At 48.9% G+C, this 15,137-nt stretch overlaps 1 protein-coding gene across 10 annotated transcripts in view; it reads left to right on the top strand.

The window, feature by feature from the left end:
- The first annotated feature begins 374 nt into the window (after nt 1–374).
- The window catches only part of FHOD3 (formin homology 2 domain containing 3), a 461,736-nt gene continuing 446,973 nt past the window's right edge, over nt 375–15,137 (top strand). For all 10 annotated transcript variants that reach the window (XM_032310983.1, XM_032310980.1, XM_032310982.1 and 7 more), the window contains exon 1: nt 375–539. In XM_032310983.1, the coding sequence (XP_032166874.1) occupies nt 375–539 (165 nt within the window). The remainder of the gene's footprint in view (nt 540–15,137) is intronic.

The following is a 15,137-nucleotide window of genomic DNA, read 5'->3' as shown; positions in this document are numbered from 1 at the left end:
GAGTCAGCCCGAGGGGGATCCCCGCCCCGCCGCTGCCCGCAGCGGACTTGGCGCAGGGCTGCGGAAGCCGCGCGAGCCGTTCTCCCTTTCCCTTTCCCGCGGCAGGTCCCACGGGTCGGGGCAGTGCGGCCGGGCGCTGGGGGCCGGAGGAGGGGAGGAGCCGGGGAAGGAGGGGACACAGGGGCCCGTGGGCCCCGCCCCCGCCCCGCCCCCCGCGGCCGGAGCCCGGGCTGCAGCCGGGCGCGCTGGAGCCTGCGAGCCCGCGAGCCAGCGAGCGGCGGCCGCGGCCTCCCCTGCTCGCTGTGTGACCCCGGCTTTCCGGCCCGCGGCCCCGCCGATCTCGGCGCCCGCGCCCCAAGGGGCAGGGATGCATCATGGCCACGCTGGCTTGCCGGGTGCAGTTCTTGGACGACACGGACCCTTTCAACAGCACCAACTTCCCCGAGCCCAGCCGGCCGCCGCTGTTCACGTTTCGCGAGGACCTAGCGCTCGGCACCCAGCTGGCCGGGGTCCACCGGCTGCTGAGGGCGCCGCACAAGGTACGGCCGACCGGTCCAGGCTGGGTTTTCTGGACGCAGCCCCTGCTGCGGAGCGCGCGGGGGTGGGGGCGCAGCGGGCAGGCTGCGGTAGGCGCGGTCCCCCCCCCGCGGGACAGGCGCCCAAAGGCAGACCTCCCCCCTCCCCGTTGGGCAGAGGGGCCCCCGGCATCCGCCGGCTGGCGCGGGATCTCCCGGGCGTGAGAGGAGGACAGCCCCGCGCTCCGGCCCAGAGCGGGCGGGGCCGAGCAGGTGCCGCGCCGGCCCGAGGCTGGATGGAGAAGGTTCCCGGGCTCGGGGCCGTTAGCTCTGCTGGGTGGGCGGGGTGGAGCTGGAAGCCGGAGGTCGGCCCTGCCACCTGGGCCGACGCTGAGCTGCGCGCGGAAAGAACCGGGGCCCCCGGGACTCAGGTCTAAACCTCTCAGGCCTCTGGGGCTGCTGCGGGCGGCCGCGCGACCCTCGCGACAAAGCACGCTTCCCAGGGGACACCTCCTCCTCCTCCTCCCCCCGCGGGGCATCGCCGGGGACGCCCACTGCGCACTGAGATAGCGCTCCGAGTAGTCCCCTTTTCTCCCGAGAAGCAGGTGGCCTTGGGAACCTTAGAGGAGCAGTCGCTGTGGGAGGAGGGGCGGGGGCGCGGAGGGGCGGCGCGCGCACAAAGCCTGAGCCTCGCAGCCCGAAATGAGTGTCCCCTGGGAAGAATGGCTTCTCAGTCCACCCGATAGAGGCTTTTTTCTTCTTTTCTTCTTCTTCTTTTTTAACCCTTTGCAGGAGGACAGGCCTCTTGCAAAGTGTGTGTTGTAAAGAGCCAGGCATTGAAAGCTAGCCATTTGGTTACCCAAGTAAACCCTTCCTCCTACTCAAACAGATTGCACCTTGAGAATTACCTCCCAGCACATTTTTTTTTTTTTTTTTTTTTTTTTTTTTTTGCTTAGGGTTCATATCAAAGCTTGGAGATGATTTATTCTTTGAAGATCAACATTGATAAATATTTGGAAGAGATAACCCTTGATACCAAAAAGAACAAAATTGATTTTTCAAAATTCTTTAGATTTCTGTATGATGTTCACCTGCCTTGGAAGAGAGGGAGATTGTATGTGGAAATGGTGAACTTTGGCAGTGCCTTTTTTCTCCCTCTATTCGTAGTGTTTCAGTGCTTTACTTCCCTACTTAATTAGTTACCTGTTTTCAGGGGTGAGAAATGGGGCAGTTCTATCTCATTCTCTTCATGTTGGTGCAGAATGGACGTCACCGTTTGAAGGAGTCTCTTTGGTCATAAAAGCAGGTTGGATTAGGAAATGGAGGGACAGAATGATGTATTGTGAATTCAGTTTATCAGAACCACTTTTGTGAATTATTTGGGTCTCAATCTAATCAGTAGATTGAGTTAAAAGTTTTCAAAGGGCTTTTTTTGGCATCACGATATTCCATTCATTATGATCTCTGATTACAGTGATCTTTTGTTGAAACCACAGAAGGCTCATAATTGTGGTCCTATGACCTTGAAGTGGTTTTCTTGGATTTCAAACCCTATATACATAGGTTGACCTTTCAAGCTGGAGGCTGAAGTACATTTTTATGTTTCCCTGGAATAGCCCCATAGTCTTGATCCAGTGTCCCTGGTCTGGTCTGGTAGGAGGAAATCCTGATGCTCCAGTGTCAGCTTTCTGCACCACCACCCCTCCCGCCCCCAGGAGCCACAGCACTGAAATTGCACTGGCTCACAGAACTTTCTGAGGTGTCCTCTGCAGAATAAGCAGAGTCAGAAGGTATCCCATAGAACCCCTTGACTCCTTGTCTTGGCAGCCAGCCAGACTTACTCCAGCATCTTTTGCTCAAAGACCCCTACAGTATATTCAGATGTTTGGCATTGTTTTCACATCTAGAGCTGAGTGATTGGCTGGTACTATTAGCCAGGGTTCTGTAAAACGGAACTCAGGGCATTTATGTGCCTAGGTATACATTCATGTTTGAAGATGCGTGTTAGTTTCTAACAGGGAATCTTAAAGTCGGATGATCCCCTGTGAGAGAGAGCTCAAGAATTTTGATCACGGCCGTATCAGTATACATCCTATGTCACATCGCTAGGGATGTGAGCGCACGGTCTCACTGAATGCCACATGCCTCTGTGAAGGGGATGCTTTTACGATTCCTATTTTGCAGATGAGGAAACTGAGGCTGAGAGCAATGAAGTAACCTAGTTTCTCTGCTGGGAGTCGAGAGCTGAGATTCAAGCCAGGCCTGAGTGTCTTGAGGCCCCCTCTTGGGGCTGCTCTGCTCCCTGGACCAGCCGTGTGGCTGTGGATAGAAGCAGCACCTCCTGGGGGCTCATCCCATTAACCTGGGGAGCTTGCCAAATCACTTTTGTGTGCCAGGTACTTTTTGGCCTGGGGCAGGTGAATGTTACAAGCATGAGTAAGAGCCCTGAGGCAGAATTCCTGGGCTGGTAGAGTTCACCTGAGTGGAGGAACAGATAGTTACCAACCCTGCTGTGAATTAGCTCTTGGTAAGGGAGGGGGCAGACTGTCACTCCAGGCCCTGCTGTGAGTAAGGCTGCCCACACCACAGGGAACACTTCTCCCAGGTTGGGCCTGGCCTTGGCAAGATGGGGAGTTCTTGGGTCAGGACCATCTGTGCGATGGACAGGAGGGAGAAGTGTGACCGTGGGACATGCAGACACCCTCGGTGTACCCAGCCGTCCAGCACAAGCAACTCTCCGGGGTTAGTAAACTTTTGTTGCTTGAAGTAGATCACGCAGACAGAAAAGTGTGCAGGGCACAGGTGAGCAGCTGGAGGCATGGTCACTGAGTGAACACACCTGCGTAAGCAGCATCTGGAAGGACCTGTGGCGGGTTCTCATTTTTATAGCCGCCCTCCTAGCATTCTCCTGTGCTGGGAATCTGTGAACTGGATAGATAACCTCATAGGTCTTTCCCAGCCCAAACTGGAGTCTATGCATTTTTTCTTTTCTTTTTAAAGATTTTATTTATTTGAGAGAGTGAATGAGAGAGAGAGAGAGAGAGAGAGAGCGCGCATTCCCGCACCGGTGGTGGGGAAGGGGTATGAGCAGAGGGAGAAGGAGAACAGACTCTCCGCTGAGCAGAGCGCTCTACTCAAGGCTGTATCCCAGGACCTGAGATCATGACCTGAGCCAAAGGTAGATGCTTAACTAACTGGGACCCAGGTGCCCCATGTGCATCTTTTCTCAACTTAATGATATATTAATTTAGATCATGTCTGCTAACTCCTTAAGAAGTTAGTTGTTTATTTAACTAGTATCATCTTGGACAAAATGACATATTATGCTTACTATGCTTTATCTTCATTTTCCCCCCCAAGCTGCTAGTAGTTCCAGGGAAGATAATTAAGTTAATGATGAGTTTGATAACGAAAAGGTCAAAACAGATGCTGTATTTTCACTGGGGAGATGTTTGTTTTGGTGGTTATATGTTCTGTCTGGCCTAGGTAAGGCCTTTTGTTCTCAAAGGTTGCTTAAGTAGGTGTTTATTTCTGGTTTAGTGTTTTAGAGAATTATAATTATAGGACTTCTAATTTAGAAAAATCTATACAGTAGAAATAGTAAGTCATAGGCCTTTCAAAATTTAAATGTGTTTGGATTGATTGATACAAAAGGCTAAGGATTCTTGTTTCCTTTTGATAGCAAAAAGTCGAAATGGAGAATATTTTTACAAAAAAAAGAGACAACTAGTCTACCTGTTAAAATGGCAATTAAGACCATAATTTAGTTCAGGAGATGTTTCGGTGCCTTTTGTGGACTAGACAGAATGGAGTGATAGTAGTGACCATGTTCTAGGGACTTGCCTGAGACAAGGAGCGTCCTAGACTTGCACCATCTCGCCATGTCCAGGGATCACCTAAGTACTGGTACTGTTGCATGTCATAGCAGAAGAAACCCAGAGCAGACGGAATTCCCCTGGTCACATGAATGGGAAGTTTCAGAGGTGGCATCTGACACCAGTCTGAGCTCTTAATGACTCCGTTTTATGTGTTGGATGTCTTCCTTCCAGGCAGCCTGTCCATTTGCCAAAGTTCTTTTCCAACATGCTTTGGTGATTCCTGTGCACACTACACTAGAAGTGGCATGGATTATTTGAGGTCATTTAGGTCAGCCTCTCACTCGGTGGGACTCTGATTTGTCTCCCCTGTTGCAGATAAATTCCTAGAGGGAGAAGACCTGGCTGTTCAGTTCTGCCATGTTTCTCTTGAAGCTAACTAGTGCTAAGATGGCGCGTGCTAAGTTGATTGATTGGTGTTAGTTATAGAACACAAATCCACTGGTATTATTGCTGTAATGAATTTCCACCTTAATCCTCTTAAGGGACATATCTGTTTGCTACATTACATTCAGATTTTTAAAAGATGAGATCACTGGTAAAGTTGGCAAGTGTGTTGTGTCACAGAGCATCTTAGGACAAAACTGTTTGAAGAATGTTGTATGAACTGCTAAGAGCATCTCTGTGCCAGCCGAGTTGAATCTGATTCTACCTTAATTAGCTCAGTTGGTTGGAGCTGGGCTATTGAGATCAGGATCATGGGATTGAACTCTTTACGGGTCAGCTGGCTTTGCTTCATGCATGGCCACAGACGGCATCAGTAACCCAGCCAGACGTCCCGCAGGTGCTGTCAAGACCCCCTGCAAGGATCTGGGTTGGAAGGGACTGGCAGAAATCTTTGGGGGGTAGGGGAAGGAGGCGTGTAATGGGAGTGTGCTGGGCACTACACAGTAGGCCCCCACGCATAACTTCATTCATCCCCATAACAGCTCTAGCAGGTGGACAATAGTATCCCCAGGTAACAGATGGGGAAACTGAGGCACGGGGAGGCTAAGGAGGTTATCTGAGGCCACACTGCTTTTAAGTGAAGGAGCTGAGATTTAAGGTCAAGTCGTCGTCGTCTTCTTCTTCTTTTTTTTTTTTTTTTAACTCCAAAGCCTGTAGCCAACTGTGTCCCATTATTAGAAAGCCAGCAGAGCACATGCTTTCTGTGCTGGGGGAAGCGCAGGTGGGGGAGGGGCCGACTACGTTGCCTTCCCACTCCACCGCTGCCTGTCACCGGGCTGTGACTTAAATGGTTGTGCTCGGGTAAGTTCGTCCAGTGAGGAAGCTTTGTGAGTCTGTGCCTTTTGTCCTCAGTGTCCAACCTGGGTCCCTCTGGAAAACAACAGGACTGCCTGCCTCCACCCTCCCCCTGCGGACTCTGAAATGTTAGTTCTTAATGGTAGCAGATTTAAAACTGATTAACATGCTGAGACTGCCGCTGAGCACCCCTCCCCCAGCCTTCTTTCTCCTCCAGGGTTTATTCCTCTGTGCAGAGGAAACTTTGAACATTCGGCAAACTTCTCTGCCCTCTTCCAGTCGCCGCTCCTGGCACCCTCCTGGTGATGCCCCTGGTGCCTGTGGCCCGCTCTGGAATGTCCCCAGTGTAACCTGGCTTTCGAAGCAGGGACATTTTCAGAGTCTTGGGCTTGTCAGTGTCGTCAGCTCCTTTACAGAGACAAGCAGACTGCTTTTTGTTTTTGTTTTTGCCTTTCTGGCAATTTTATTGGGAAGTGTTTTTGGATCTTGTTCTGAAGTAAGTAAGAAAGAATGGGGAAAATTAAGTTACAATGAATGTTAAACCTTACCACAGGGGTGCAATCAGCAAAATCCAGATTGTGGGCAATTATAGTCTCTCCAAAAATTAAACTGCAAAGAAAAAAAAAAGAAGGGAAACTTAGATTCAAAGAGATTTAAGAGATATATCAACAACCAATTACAATGTATGGCTCTCATTGGATACTAATTCAAACAAACACATGGTTAAATAAATATTTGAAGTCATCGAGAAAACTTGAATAATGACTATTTGATATTAAAGTTTATTAAATTTAAATTAATAAAAATAACAAATTAATTTGATATTAAATATTAAAGCATGATAACAATATTGTGGTTATATTTAAAGGCAAGTTTGTATTTTTCAGAGATACATACTGAAATATTTACAGATGAAATTATAGGATGTCTGGAATTTGCTTCAAAATAATCCTGGATGAGGGGAAAGTAGGTGGATGAGTTTACGGGGGAGTAAGACAGACCGTGAGTCCAAGTTGGATTATCGGTGTATGAGGAGGTCATTATACTGTTTTCTATACTTTTGTATATGTTGAACTTTTTAAATAAAAGAGCTAAAAAATTAGGTTATGAGTTCCAGTGTTCCTTTTGGGATCCGAGTCCTTTCATTAAGTGTCACGGGTATCCTGGGTGTGTTCACTATGGCTGAGGCCAGTCGTCAGCAAATTTGCTGTTGTGCTTCCACTGGTATTTTTCTTCCCATCCTGATGGTTGCATTCTCCTTAGGATCTTTGAAAAACAAGTGTAGGACATCAGTCTTGTTATGTTTAGGATTTCTTTCTAGGCTCTGTCCATTCTTATGATGAAGCCAGCTCAGCAAACATCCATCTCACAGACTCTCGGTTTGGTAAAGGAAGGGTTAAGGTGGAGAATTTATATGAGTAGTTTCAGTAGATGCCCTCCAGTTTTTATCACTAAGCTGAGATGTTGCTCAGGCTATAATTAATGATACTGGTATAACGGCCCTCAGTTTCCCAGTGGCTGGTAGAGCCTGTGACTTGCTCTCTTGACCACACTCGAGGTCTTGATTTCCTCTACCACCACCTTGAGTTTGCCTCAGGAGAATCACCCAGAATGCAGAAGACAGCAGTGATGCTGTCATGTATTTGAAAATGTGAGTTGGTGCATGTTGGCACTCTGACAGGCAGCTTTTGATTTCTATGGGCAGGTTAAACCATTTATGGATGAGTTATTGGTGAGGGGGGGAAGATAGATCATTTAAAAAAAAATAGATTACCATGCATGAGCAAAATTATATACCAGAAGTTGATCTATTTTTAGAGCCACATAGTAACAAATGGTATTACATTGTGTCTTTTTACAACTCAGAGACATGCTTCCTCTTCGCAGCTTAGATTTGTAACCAGAAATCAAAATTTTGAACTCTAAGGGGGAATGTTTAGAACTTAATATCAGGAAAAAAAGTCTCAAAATTGTGAACACATTGGGAAAAAGGGAAAATGTTAAATAGCTTGCCATTCAATATAGCACAACACTCTTAGATTTAGCTAAAGGGACACAGAAAAATGGATTTGTTGATTACCTCATCAAGTATTTTTAACATTCTCAGAAAGAAGAAAACGCAGAAGGAGACTTTCTTGTTATTGATTAGGCTCTTCTGGTTCTTCGGGCACTGGTATCGTGGCGCTGAATGGAATGCTAGGTCCCCACCAGAGTGCACAGGACACACCAAGTATTATTCTGAAGTTCTCAGAATGGAAGATGTAGCAGACGCAACTTCCGACTGTTCTTCTTCTTCTTCTTCTTCTTCTTTTTTTTTAAAGATTTTTATTTATTTATTTGACAGATCACAAGTAGGCAGAGAGGCAGGCAGAGAGAGAGAGGAGGAAGCAGGCTCCCCACTGAGCAGAGAGCCCGATGTGGGGCTCAATCCCAGGACCCTGGGATCATGACCTGAGCTGAAGGCAGAAGCTTTAACCCACTGAGCAACCCAGGTGTCCCCCCACCCCCCCCCCCGCCCGCCGTCTTCTGATTGGGTGCTTGGGGGAGAGAATGAGGAGGAGGGTCCTTCTGGCTAAGTTGGCGTCACACACGGTACTCCAGCCATTCACTTTGCCTGTTCATACTGGCCAGAGTTTTGACTAAAGGAGTTTATAGCACTTACATTTTATACCGCTTTAGTACTTGCTTTGTTTTCCCTATGATTTCACCTTCCCCAGTCCTCCCCGCATGATAATTATCAATCCAGAGTCAAAGGTGAGCCCCTCATGACTCGTGAACACACGCGTGTGATGGTGTTGGCTCTGAGACAGCTGACTGCGACAATGCTTCCTTCCCCTCCCCTACTGTAATTTAATTAAATGAAATTCAATATTGTTAAGTTTGCTGCACCCCACAAACCTAGCTTTCAAGCCTTGTGAACAGTTATGCGGGGACTTCTGTCTGGTTCTCTGATTTCACCAGGGAGGCTGTGGGCAGCCGAGGGGCAGGGGCGCGGGGCTCCCTGGGAGAGCAGCCGACTGAAGACAGAGGTTGATGATACCCCAGTCCCGGGAGAGTTGGGGGGCTTGGAGCCCAGTCTTCAGCAGTGCCATCCTGACCCACAGGCTCAGAGTAGGCGTTGCTGGGCTGTCTGCTCCATTGTCTAGCTGTGTGTTCTCGTGCTAACGCCCCACTGGCTGACTGACTGTGGTTCACAGTACATACATCTTGACATCTGGTGGTATGGATGTTCTCTTCTTGCCTTGCAACATAGACATTAATAGGAAAAAAGGTGAAAGAGGGTCCCTTTAATGGATTTTGAAGGAAACCCTACCAAACAGGCCTGTGTGACTCATTCAAGAGGGAAGAGAGTGGGGCACCCGGGTGGCTCAGTTGGTTAAGTGTCTGTCTTCAGCTCAGGTCATGATCTCAGCACCCTGGGAAGGTGCCCTGCCTTGGGCTCCATGCTCGGCAGGGAGTCTGCTTGTCCCTCCCCCTGCTTACACTCTCTTTCAAGTAAAATAAAACTTAAAAAAAAAAAAGAGGAAAGAGAGAGAGAGAATATTACTCTTCTGCTCCAAACCTCCCTCACCCCCTGTCCTTCAAGGTCAACTCCAAAGCCCTTGAGTAGCTGACCCATTGGTTCATGAAGGTTAGGTTGGTTGGCCGGTTTTATGGTCAGTTTGGTTTACTGATGTAGCCCTAGAGCCTAGAACAGTGCCTGGCACAAAGTACATATCCAGTAAGTGGTTGTTGAATGAGCACATTACCATAACATTCAGAGCTGGAGGGAAGGAAGAGTGGTCTCATTCCAACTCTTTCCATGCAGAAGGTCCTTCTGTAAAACCTCTGGCCTACGTGTTCTAGAATGAGAGGGACTAGTTTCTTCTCCCTTCATGGGCAGCCTTTTCCATTTTTGAGCTCTTTTTGTTAGAATTTATTCTTTATTTGTGCCTGATTTTCACTTTTAGAAGTGGGTTTTCATAGCTTCACAGATGGGGATGGAGATGGGTCTGGATAATTTATTGGCTGACTCTGCCTAAGAGGGTAGAAATAGGATGGATAAGCCCAAAGGGCCGTGACTGCAGGGGTTGGTAAATGGAGTGAGCTGTGACCTGCGGATAGTGCCTAGAAGGGGATGCTGGAAGGATCAAACTTGTCCCTTTCCCCTGTCATGGTGGAAGTAAAAAGCTTCTTTCCTGTCATGTTAATGTGGAGAAATATGGTCTGTGTTCCTTACCTGAGTCAATATTATCTGTATTGGTCTCTGTATGCTTGGTACCCTAAACTGTCTTCAGACTTGTTTCCACCTGGTTGTGAACTTAAACTGCATGTTTGGAATCCAGAGTGATGTTGCTGGGGAGAGGTTACCATTAGCAAAGCTGGATTCAAGGAGAAAAAAGACCAAGAGGCAAGGAGTCTACCCACGTGAAACTAACAGAGCATCTGTTCCCAGCACAGAAGGAGCACATGGGTAAATTTGGAAACTGCAGAAAAGCACAGTGAAAAAAATAAAAACCACTCTTCTCACCACCGGAAGGGACCCAATCACTCTTACCACTTTGTGTCTTATCAGGCTTTTAATAGCTAGGCATTTTAAACTGTAACATTACGAATACGTTCCCAAGCCATTAATCCTCTTTAATGACAGCATAGTGATCCATTCTGTGCCCATGCTGTGGTCCATGGAAGCATTGCTCCCCTGCTCTGTGAGGGAAAGGGCTCAGTCTCTTTTGTTATTTGTTATTTTATTATTTGTCCCGTGCTTGGTGCTTAATAAATACTCATTAAATGAATGCAGGAGTGAACGAGGCATTGGCTGTTTAGTAGTTGCCAATATAAAAACACAGATAAAGCTGTAATATACATGCTTGCAGCAAGAAAATCCTTGTGCTTATGTCTGATTATTTTCTTAAGATGAATTCCTAGGGGTTTAGTCGCTGAGAAGAAAGGGGAAGAATTTATCTTAGATGGCAGCTATTGCCTCCATTTTAAGAAGAAGGTTGGTAGACACGTTGGAGGACTGGGGAAGAGCTAGGCTTCACCAAGTGGTGAAGCCCAGCTCCTGGGTGACCTTGTCTGGATATGGCAGTTCGCATCACGACTGAGAGGAACTACCACCCGGTGGGACTCAGAGAAGACTGTTGAACCCTTTGTAAATTATGTAAATGTATGTATCCCATTGCCTTTCCCTATTTTGAGGGACAAAATCATGACTATACTTTAAAAGTCAAAGCTAAACTTAGAACTGTTACATTGTATGCATACAAGTAACAGTACTGTGTTCCTAAGACAAAGATACATCTCATTAGATGCTAATGCTTCCAGAAAACTGAGGAGCCTGGATGCTGCAGGTGGGGTAGTCAGTGACTCCACCTCTTTCTAGAGACTTGGCAACACATACAAATTATAAAAATAATTGGTTTTGACCCAGGACCCCCCTTACAAGAATTATTTGAAGAGACAGATAAAAATACAGAAATACTATATGTATAAAGATATTCAAGGATTATATTAATAATGAAGAGCTAAACAAAACCTCAATGTTCCATGACAAGGGAGATATTAAATATATTATGTTTTATTATGGACAGATTATCAGGTAGCTATTAAAATAACTCATATTCTCGTGCAGGCGGTTATAACAAAATGCCATATAGATTGGGGGGCTTAAGCAGCAGACATTTATTTTCTCAATAGTTTTGGAGGCTGGAAGTCCAAGATCAAGGTGCCGGCAGATTTGGTTCTTGGTGAGGTCCTCCCTTCTGGCTTGCAGATAGAGAACCACCTTCCTGCTGTGTTCTCACACAGCAGAGACAGAAAGCTCTGGTGTCTCCCCCTCCTCTCTCACTTCCTTTTCCCTCTTCTCCCCCTCCCCTTCCCCCCTTTTCCATTCCTTCCTTCACCCTTTTCCCTTCCTTTTCCCTTTCCTTTCTCCCTCCTTCCCTCCCCTCTCTCCTTCCTTCCTTCCTTCTTTCTTTTGTTTTTGTGGTTTCCTACCTTTAACTTCCTTTTCTTACAAGGGTAATCTTATAATCCCACCATGGGGCCCCACCCTCATCTAAACCTAATTACCTCCCAAAGGCTCTACCTCCTGATACGACACACTGGGAGTTAGGGCTTCAAAATACGCATTTGGGGGAGACATATTCAGTCCATAACAACCCACATGAATCATCAAATTGTACATACGGAAATGTAGCAAAGAAATGTCAAGAATGGAACGAGTAACTTCCTTCTCCCAGACCGGCTCCCATGGCTCTTCTTCATCTTACTCGTTACAAACGCGCCACGAGAACTGAGTCAGACTGGATTCCTCTGCTCGCACCCAGGCCCCTCCTCTCCATTCCTGAGTCTTCTTGGCTCTCCTTTGGACTCCGGCTCTGGAAAACAGCTCTCTGATCCGTCCCCCACCCTGTTCCCTGCCTCCTCCTCCTTTGCTCTGGTGGCTGCCACTATTTACGGGGGGGGGGGGGGAAGTCCCAGCCCTTCACAGGGACACTCAGGGTTCTCTGTGACCTGGCCTCTCGTTCTTGCCTCCACTTGGCCTGCCTTTTCAGTCCTCCAGCTGCCCCCAGACCCAGGCGGACTGTGCTCCATGCGCCCCCTCACCCATGGCACCGTGTGTCCATCTCCCCACCGGGTGTAACCCTTCCGGAGCGTGAAGTGTGTTTAACTTACCTTCCTAGTTCCCTAGTTCAGGGTTCCTAGCACAGTGCCTGACACATAATAAGCCCTAATACATAATTTTTGAATATTTGAATGAATGTTCAGTGGAAAAGTACCGTATGTATTTCCATCATGACGATTACAAGAATTGAGTAGACTTCACTTTTCAAGATCCCTCCTCAGATCCCTGGTCTGAGAACCTGGTTTGCGTGTTACAACGTCCCCACAAATGGCAGGTGAGTGAGGGACAACCAGTTCTTCCATGCATAGAAACCTTGTTTTCTGGCCTTTTCCACACTGGGTCTGTGCTAGGATCTCAGAGAGGAAGCCCGGGATTGGCAAAAGAAGGCCCACCATCCCGTCAGGGGCATCTCCTGTTGGGGCTCAAGGGTGGGGACGAGGCTAGGTCTCCGCTGCATGGGGTGGTGAGGACTCCTCCAAGGGGTCCAGTTTGAGGCCTGTCGTGCGAGATGGAGAAGCAGCACTGCCTCATGGGCCAGATGTCCCTGTTTGCCCGGTTCCTGGCCTTCCTCACGGCCTTGCTTACTGTTCCTGCCCAGGCTGAGCCATGGGGAGGGCGAGGAGAGTTGTGAGCATGTGTGAGGGCCAGGGTCGCTGAAGCTGGGGAGGCCGCTGCTGCTGTGGTTAGCGGGAAGCCCCCGGAAGAAGGTGGGTCTGGGAGATTGGAGTACTGTCGGGAGAGTCCAGCCACCCTTCTTTCCACACAGGAAGCTTCAGCCCTCTGCCAGCCGCGGAGGTTGTGGATAGGTTTTATTTCAGGTGATGACACTCGGCTCACAGGGATATATTACCCGTTGGCCATATCAGATCACCATTTCAGGCTGCAGGAGCGCTCCGGCTGGCTCCTGATCACAGCTTCCAGAAATCACCAACCCCCTGGCTTCTGCAGGACCTGGTGCTACCTGAGGGGCTAGTGTCTGGGTGGCCAGTGCCTGGTTGTGGGAGAGGTTATCCAGCCCTTCTGGGGGTCCTCCATTCAAGGTCCATAGCACCGGGTGTTTGGGCGCAGGAAAGAAGAGCTCTGGCCTTCCTGTCCAGAACAATAGTCAAGGATATGAGTAGTTTTTTGTTCCCAGAACTGGGTGCATTTTTGTGGACAGTGATTCATCGCTGAATTTGCCTGTAATAGAACCGCGGCGTGTCTGTGCAGTTTACAAGGCATGGGGACATAGGTTTGCTGGCTGATCCTCACACAACCCCAGAAGGGGGTGAGATGGGTCATTTAGGCTCCATCTCTGAGTTAAGAGAACTAAAATCAGGTTGGCTTCCTGACTGATGCCCAGGAACAGCCCCTCAGTGGATGGCAGCCCTAGAACTGTGGTCCCACGTCTTCTGTCCTCCAGGTCCCCAACTCTCTGTTCAGTGGGGACTCTCAGCATCATCCTCAGTCTGTCAGAGATAAGCATGGGGAGCATAGGTGGACACCCATGTGTAGAGTGCCTACGAACAGGAGGAGATTCGGCTGAGTTCATAGATGTTCTGTGTAACCGGTTGGTGATTATTTCTCTGAGAGCTGCCGAGCAGAGCTTGGTTAAGTGGGAAGCTTTCTTTCTGTCAAGCCCCTGATCTCAGGCCATGAAAGCCATCTCCTTTATGCTTAAGATTGGTTGGGGAAATCAGTCATAGACACAACAAAGAATGAAGTAACAATGGACAGGCAGCATATGACTCACGTCTACATGTGACGTAGGCGGCCAGGGCTATGGAGATGTCAGAAGTGGGAAAAATCGACGTGGGCTCGCATTCCAGAAAGCCTCCTGGTGAGAGTGGGAAGGCTTGAGTAGATGAACGGAAAGGTGAGACGTGGATGGGACCGGAAGGGGGTGGGGGTCAGGTCTGGATGGCTCTGGGCAAGTGAGAACAGTCCCCGATGTGGAAAGGGAGACCCACGAGGGTGGGCGGAGGGGCCGGGCTGGCACACTGGGCTGTGGTCAGTGAGCACAAAACCGTTTGAGAAGTTACTTCTGTTCCATGTAATGAAAACATAAGGGGAAAGGATGGGAAGAGGAGAGAAAAATGGAAATCTGAGAAGGGGAAATGATTACCAAGAAAAGGGGAGAGCAAGAAACGGGTAAGAGAAGAAAGGAGAGTGATGGACAGGCAGTCCCTGAAAAGCCACTAATAAGACTGTGGGAGGAGGAGGATGGCTGGGGACAAGCCACAGGATGGGCCTGGCCTGGGCCTGGAGGGCGGAGTCTCCCGCTGCCCACGGCCCTGGTCACTGCTATTCCCAGTGAGTGCAAGTGTCAGTCGAGGGCTGAGATGACCCTTTTCAGGGACTTTCCCTCCTTCCCCTCTTTCTCCAACGTTTATGCAGTGTCTTCTCAGCGTCAGACTCTGGGAGGGCCTGCACAGTAAAAAAATAAAAAACAAAGGAAACCAGGGTCAGCAAAATCACAGCGGGTGACCACTCCAGCCCAGTCTGTGCCTTCCATAGTCCCTCTCTGAAAACCTTGGACCAATAGCCTCCTCCCTTACAGGGCTGTGTGGACAAAAACAACAAAGGATCCTACCATTGCATTAGCAGCTCTAGCCCCAGCTGCCCTGGGGTGGGGACCTGTTTCCTGTCCCTCACCCCCCACTAAACCTGTGACCGCAGACCGCCGTGAAGCCGAGGCTTCCCTTGGGGATTGTCGCTTTAGCAAGGGGTGGTCTGAGGCTTTGGTCATCCAGAAAACCCTCCTCCCTGGCCACAGTCAGGCTTCACGGCCATGCATCTTAGACCTCGTGCGGGCTCTGCTGTTTTACCTCGTTCTCCCTCCTGTTCCATTCTTGTTACCCCACCCCCCACCACACCCCCCCCCCCCCCCCCCCCCCGGTGAAACTGCCCTTGCTA

The sequence above is a fragment of the Mustela erminea genome, chromosome 13 (genome assembly GCF_009829155.1).
Source record: "Mustela erminea isolate mMusErm1 chromosome 13, mMusErm1.Pri, whole genome shotgun sequence".
Lineage (NCBI taxonomy): Eukaryota > Metazoa > Chordata > Mammalia > Carnivora > Mustelidae > Mustela > Mustela erminea.
This window is presented reverse-complemented; position numbering and strand designations above follow the sequence as displayed.